Raw genomic sequence first — 7,545 nt, 5'->3', positions numbered from 1 at the left:
CGGACCCAAATGTGCTGAAATGTGTCAAATGTCCTGACCAAAAAGCCCAAAACACTAAATAAGTGAAAATTTTGATTAAAGACAAAGTAATGCAAGAATAGCTCACACTGGAGGAGCTGAAACCAGAGAATATTTTACACTTCAGCTTCAATTAGACAGTGTGGTCTTTAGCAGCCTGGGCGGCTTTTTTCTAATTGTTTGCAATGAGATTGAAGTGTTTTTTGTGCCGCTTTGCTGAGCTCCTCACGTGTTTCCATTCCACGTGCCTAAGAGCGTCAAAGTGTGTGTGTATAGTAGTGTGGATCTACAGTAAACGACACATAATGTGACGCTTTTGGACACTTGATCCTCCAGTGACAGCGAGTCAAAGACAATGCATCATCTCTTTCACTGCCTCTTTGGTTTGCACACGACCCACTTCCCACATCTGACTGGCAGCTTTTCAGCTCACACAAAAAGGATTCAACAAAGAGATGAAAGTGAGCTATTTTTTGAGGGACTATTGTAAAACAATACATCCACATTGTTTATTTCTGCACAAATCACCCAGAGTAAAGTGTACCAAGAAACTCAACATTTTATTTTTAGTCATCCAGGTTCCTTCTCAGGTGTGAGAAGGTTTAGCTCCTAAACATGAACCTGTAAAATAAAAGTAAGTCAAATGAGTCAAAGGAAGCAAAGGCATGATGGGACATTATATGTGCAGCTTCTTCCTGTACTTGTCCATGTCTCGACGATTGTAGCTGTTGTCCCTCTTTCCATTCATGATTCCTGCGCCAGTGTGGTCAGATGTTGACATTTCATAATTGGCACTATGACAAAACCTGGAAGAAGAAAAAAAAAAAAATCAACATTCTTATCAACTAAACATATGCTTGGATAATATTCTGTACTGTCCGCTAACCTGAACATGATCTGAATGTATCAAGAACACTTACGCGCTTTCATAACTTGTGTTAACGTGTGAATAACCAAATGGTGTGTGAGGAAGAGTCTGGTTGCTTGGAGCATTGAGAAGAAACCCTGAAGGCTCCTAGAAAACACAACAACAGGCTAAAACAAATGACAACAGCTCCAAACACAGAGGTAGTATTGATACCAGGGGAAACCACTCAAAAATAAACTTTACCTCACCTTTTTTCCAATTGACTCCGTAGTTGGTGCATTACTTTTAGTCTGTGGTGACGGCAGAAGGGAGGTCTAGAAGAGCAGAGGGAAGGGTGTTTAAAGTTAAAGTGATGTCATTCAAACCTACGACAGCTGAAAGGGATCAATACTCACCGGGCAGGCCAAGGGAGCGACGGCACCTCGAGTGAATCCTGTTTCTCGAGAAAAATGACTACCGCACTCGTTCGGTCTCGCCTCAGTGCCCTGAAACACAAGCACAGAAAAATGCTCTAAAACTTTACAGATTCTGGAATATAATATTGCAAACTGAGTGGCTGAGGTCTGTGTGTCAACCTGCAGAAACAGCGGCGGTGTCAGGAAGTCACTTTTCATCACTGAGCTTTGATCCTGGAGAGTTTCTACCTGAACATCAGTCAAAAAAAAAAATTGATACGTAGCTGTTGTTTGGGGAAATACACATAAATAATAACCTACTGTCTGATTACAGATGAAGAAGAATTCTTTTTAACAAATCTTACCATGCAACTTTTTTTGTCCACAAATGTGTTCAATTGAAGGTCTGTTCCTTCAGTGAAACCACTTTCTCCTTTCGGACCCACAGTCGAATGGTTCTGGGAAACTGAAGGAAGTGCGACAGTGTGCTCATATACAAACACCAACATGCCAAGACAAATCCTCATTCAATTATTATTATTATTATTATTATTATTATTATTATTATTATTATTATTATATTTTGTCTTTCCCCAATCATCTATTTTCTGTTTGCCTTTAACCTTTAAAGTTACATAAAAAAGGGTCTTCATTATTCTACCTGATGCTGTGATGTGATGTGGTACAAACCATCTCTGGTATTCTGTCTGAAGAGAAATATTCATTAAAACAGACATTTTCTTCTTATTATTTATGCACATGTGACGATTCTCAACATGTTTTGTTCTCGTTCTGCGTCTTACGTTTTCCTCCACAGTCGCTGTCTTTGGAAGACTCTTCAGCTGATGAAAGCCGCTGTGTCTGGACTTGTTCATGAGGTTTGGAAAAGGCCCCGTATGATCAGACTGGGCGGGAGGTGGGTAGTGTCGTTTAGTTTGAGACATGAAATTGTCATATAACAGGAGTCTGCAAACAAAAACAACACACCTGTGTTTGAGGAAGCAGGCTTTTTGAAGCTAAGGACGAACTGCTGTTTCAATGACCAGTCAGTTCAGAAAGTTGGTTTATCAAAATAAAATGTCTGCCTCCACTCATATACAACAGAGAGCAGCACAGTTGTCTCTCTGGGGGTCTTTGCATTGAGAAAATTAGATTAAAAAACAGTGATAGTATAAAGTTAGTTAAAATATGAATGGCTCAATCTGTACATTATCACACTTAACAGGGACATCGTTTCTGATCAATGAAATGTTTAAATAAATTGAGAACGCCATGAGCCTCTATTCACCAGATGTATAGATTAAACCTCTTCTGAAGACTGAGAAGACTTCCGACGGCACTTTATTGACGTTATGTTGGATTTTCCTGTTAGCTTTGTTGCACCTGTTCAGGCTGAACCAATATCACCTCTTTAAGAGACAATTTGACGAGAAGGAGAAGCTCAGGTGTTACCAATAACATTAACGAGCGTGTTGCATTCAGCCAGCACTGTCACTGCATTCCAAATCACATACTTTGTACTTTTACTTCTGCATGTACTGATGCATGAAGTATGCATTCAACTGAGACATACTACTTTCTCACAGCATTGCAGCTTGAACTTTGAGCCTCATACATCCGCAGTAGGACACCCTTGTATTTTGCCTCTGACACTGTATGCATTGGGACATGTTAGATCTTCTTCTGGCATACTAAATAGTATGGCCGTGTGGTAGTTGGAACGCACACTGTGACAGTGAGCCAGTATGAGTAAAACAAGCCCCCTGAAGTAGCTAAATGGAATTCAGCCATCATTACTTTTGTTTTTTACACCTGTGCTTTTCCTACTAGCCATGTTGTGAACCACACACACACACACACACACACACACACACACACACACACACACACACACACACACACACACACACACACACAATAACGCTCAGTGTACTGACACAGGTGTTTTCACTCATGATTGCCTGATCATAAAACAATTGGTGAGCATCTCAGTTTAATTGTCATAGTCCTCACTAGACACTTACCCAAAACGAGGATTGTCAATGAGGTCCAAACTGGGCTTGTAAAAGATGGCTGGTCTCTGGTTTGATGTGTAGCCCGCCGCATGTCCGAGATGAGGGGTGAAAGTCATCATGCCTGGGTTTGAGAGAATCGTTGGAATATGAAATTATAATAATATTGAAACTTAATTTGAATCCTAATGGGCAGTTTTTTTACGGCAGTATTTTTGCCGACTCTCTTAAACCATATATTGAATTACAGTATGTCACATGTCAAAATGTGTTTTTTGAGTATAATACAAGTTATTAATGTTAATGCGAAGACATTGCCCCCCCCCCCCTTCACCGTGCACTCTCACCATGACCAGAGGAGAGGTGGACTGTGTTTGTTGCTCCAACACTCGGCATATTGTCCTCTCCTGCTCAGCCACCTGTGACCGCTGTAATGGAAGCTTTCACTGACACCGGTGATGGATGGCAAAAGTCCTCTGGGCACGTGCACAGGACTGTGACCAGCAAACAACACAAGCAGCAAACAATGTGTAACTAACTCCTTTGTTTTTTGGGAGGTTTGACAGAATCCAACAGAGCTCTCTGAAAAGGTGATTACAGAGTCTGGAGGAAATAATGTTTTAAGTGCTCCCTTTATCAAATGCTGTTTGTGAGTGAGGAGGAAAGTTCAGCAGCACTGCAGAACAGCTACAGATATTTACACCAGATATGAATTACCCCTGAAAAGAAAGGAAAGATTCACTTACTCCCCAGACGTACCTGCAGGGCTTGTTGTTCACCTTTCTGTCGTGTGGCTGTGTGAGTAAACAGGTATCTGTTGCTAGGAGATCCAGCACCAGGGCTGATGGGTGACTCCAGAGTGGAACCTCGGCCGCTTTGATCATGAGATAATGTTTCTGCTTCATCCCTTTAACACCTGTCCTATGTAAGATATTTGATCACCGGATACAGTTCTTCTAGTTTTCAGACGCACTTGAAGGCAGCAGGTGGTGTTCAGGGCGCCGAGCTGTTTACATGCCGAATGAGTCGAGCAATAAATATACTGAAGACCACTAATTTATCATCTATTTGTTTGTTTTTAGTCCTTAACACAAATGTGTGGACGTCTTTTTTTTTTTCTTTTTTTTTTACCAAATCAGAATTTCTTTTGTATTGTATTATGCAAGTTACGTCCTCAATAATATATATTTATTATATTGTTATATATTTATGAATGATGATCAAAAAGTAACAGCCATTTGTATACTGTACTTATTTAATTGGTAACACCTCATAATAGGAATACAAATCACATACTTATGAAATACTCAATTATTGAGGATGTATAACATAAATTAGTGTATCATTAATTATTGTTTCATTAACAAATTATGAATGACTTTATGAGATTAGTTCACAGAATGCTCTGACTGAAGAGCACGTAATAATTAATGATCTATTAAGTGTAAACTGAGCACTCATTTATAAGCTGCATTATTTCAAACTTACTTCATTATTACTGCATTATGAAGGAGCCAGTACACACTTGCACCGTAAGTACACACTTTAAAAAATGATAACTACTTGCAGGTATACATTTTTGTGTGTTGTATAAGTTTATTAATTTTTTTTATGATTATACATGTGAAATAGGAGGGGTTCAAGTAAAATTATACTATTGTGGTGTAGTGTGTGAATATAATGTACAATTGTACATTATACCATACGATTGTATTTATGTATATTGTATTTATTATTTATCTTTATACCTATATTCATATTATGTAAAACACACACACTACTTTACTTTAATAACTCACTGAACTGCATTAGTAAGTAATGTAATTAATGTATTTCATCTAAGGTATTCTATATTATACAGAGCTTTTTATTAATTCATTTAATAGTAGGTGGTGTATGATTTTCATTTTGTGAAGCCTTTGAGACAAATGTGTGATGTCATAAAATGTACAACACTTTATCTGTGCAGCTCTCATAGAACATCCTCAGCAGGCTGGAGGGTTTCTCCGTGTGTCCATTGGATGGCAGTGTGATGCCACAGTGGCTCTGACTTCAGTCTAGCCCAGAAAAGACGTAAGGTTATGTAAAAAATGATGGATGGCTTGAAATTTGCATGATATCTTGATATAAATTTTCCATCCGAGACAAGGGTTTATCATCCACCTCTGTTAGCAGGAAGGCATGTCCGCACACCATCAATACATCTACATGAGCCTGTCTATTTAATTTGGACGATATGAACCACCTTGTGTATTGAGGATGTATATCAGGAAAAACATTTTGCAGATATACAGTATTCTCACAAATTAACCACCAACATCTTCTGTATTCAATTAAAAGGGGTAAACTAGTGTGATATTCATACACATCTGCTTTAAATCAGCGAACCCACATGGTCTTCAAACACGCAGCATGAACACTTCAAACAGTGTGATTTTCTTTGCTGTTTCATTAATAGGTGAAAATTACAGCATACCATCTAACTGGGGTTTTTCCATGACAACCTGCTCACCCCCGTGGATCACTAAATCTGACAATGCATCATCCGTACACCATCATCACACATACCCATTAATTCTCACTTCCTATTCCTTCTCTTTCCATCTAATTTCCTAGGACTCAAACTGCATCTTCACCTCTGTCACATCCCTTCTTGCTCCCTCCATCTGTCCAACGCTGGCAGTCGGAGGAGCCTATCTTTACCAAGCTGTTGCTTGGGTTGCCGTTCCGCAGTCTGTCTTGCTTGACGTGCTGTCGTGCCGTGCCTGGGACTGTTCATTATCTTCTCCAAAAAATAACGACAGGGAAACGCCTGCATCATTGAAACTGACAGCCTCATTTCCTGCTTCTTTTCTCTTAAGCACAATGTGCACATTATTGGCATTTCTAATTACGAACTCTCAGGGATCCATACAGCTGGAATAGACCAGGAGACTATTTTCATTCCAGTCAAAGATTACCCCAGATGATTTTGCTTATTAGAGCAACTTCAGCCAGAGAGTCAGAGAGGAGGAACTGATCAGTGGAAGCACCTGCTGTACTCTGAAATGAAAAACCTGCAGACTCTCCACCTGATTGTTCATCTCTTCAGTACAGCATTCTGTGTTTGTTCTGCATATGCATAATTCAGATATAAAATGACTGTGCTTTAGCCAGGATCAGTTCTAGGCCAGATTTAAATTTACATTAGTTCTGTGGGGAAAAAAAGATAGAATGCTGCACCTCCTGCAACAATTTGCACTTGAGATAACACTTAGGATATGGAGGGAGCCTAAAACATAAAAAAAGGTGGGTGCAGTGGATCTAAAAATAGATGGAGGTGATGTAAGCACGGGTCTCCCGTCGAGTTGATGCGCTTGGCTCGCCTGCAGCCGTCTGTTGTAGTTCAGGGAGGGATGAAACCTCGGCCTCTGTCTGCAGGCTCGGCTGGCTCAGTGCTCGTCTGTGTTTCCTGCCTAACTCTGATACTCTGCTGCACTGGGAGGAGACTCTCAACAGTCTCTCTGTCAGTTCAATAACCTGTTTCTATGTCTGCCATAGAAAAGCATGGAATTAATATTTAGAGAGACAGCTAAGGCGCTAAGACCCGTCTTTGTGTGTCAGGTCTCAGAGGTGCTCTCTCTGCTTCACCGCCTCACTGTTCTGGGTCTTATCTCCTTCCTGCTTCCTTTTTGACTTCTATACTTAATAGGCAAATCTGGCACGAACGGTTTGGAGTAAATTGCATTGTCATCTTTTTCCATTTCTAGTTTCAGTCAGCTTTGGTTTGTTTAATGCTAAGGAGCCCGACTGTTGTGAGCAGAGGGAGATTCAGACATAAAATCAGAACAGAGTACATTTCCTGACATAAACAAGACAAGATATTCTGTAACTTAATAAAAAAACAGATTCACTTAAAGAAAAAACTATTTCACTATCATGTTGATATGCCATTTCATATTTAGATGGCTGGATTAAAATGGATTGAAGCTGAGACACACAGCTGTTGGACTGACATGTCAGAAGTAAAACAAACTGTATGAACAATGCAAGAGCTAACTAATGAGAAAAACTGTAATGAGAAACTGTCATCATCCTTTAAAATGGGATGAAAGATTCCCTCATAGTGTTGCATAGCTGAGCAAGTCATTTACCTTCAAGCTAACTACTGTGTTGCTCAGAGCAGAAGCTTTCCACTATACATTTTTAATTGCACTCAAAGGCAAAAACAACCCTTTACAAATTGCCGCCTCTATCAGCAAATGGTGGAACA

General features: G+C 39.8%; 1 protein-coding gene across 1 annotated transcript; it reads right to left on the bottom strand.

The window, feature by feature from the left end:
* Positions 1 to 559: 559 nt before the first annotated feature.
* saxo4 (stabilizer of axonemal microtubules 4) lies at positions 560 to 4,075 on the bottom strand. The gene is made up of 12 exons (XM_068603534.1): positions 4,053 to 4,075; positions 3,628 to 3,721; positions 3,306 to 3,417; positions 2,085 to 2,247; positions 1,943 to 1,988; positions 1,647 to 1,747; positions 1,462 to 1,530; positions 1,282 to 1,371; positions 1,135 to 1,200; positions 939 to 1,033; positions 720 to 824; positions 560 to 639 (listed from the first exon to the last, which is right to left on the bottom strand). The coding sequence occupies exons 2-12, from the start codon at positions 3,641 to 3,643 to the stop codon at positions 621 to 623; spliced, it is 882 nt and encodes a 293-aa protein (XP_068459635.1). The 5' UTR covers positions 3,644 to 3,721; positions 4,053 to 4,075; the 3' UTR covers positions 560 to 620.
* Between the last annotated feature and the right edge of the window lie 3,470 nt (positions 4,076 to 7,545).

This window comes from Clinocottus analis, unplaced genomic scaffold, assembly GCF_023055335.1.
Source record: "Clinocottus analis isolate CAN_PGR_092001 unplaced genomic scaffold, fCliAna1.0.p SCAF_6, whole genome shotgun sequence".
Taxonomy (NCBI): domain Eukaryota; kingdom Metazoa; phylum Chordata; class Actinopteri; order Perciformes; family Cottidae; genus Clinocottus; species Clinocottus analis.
The sequence above is the reverse complement of the archived record's forward strand: the minus strand, read 5'-3'. Positions and strand labels throughout refer to the sequence as shown.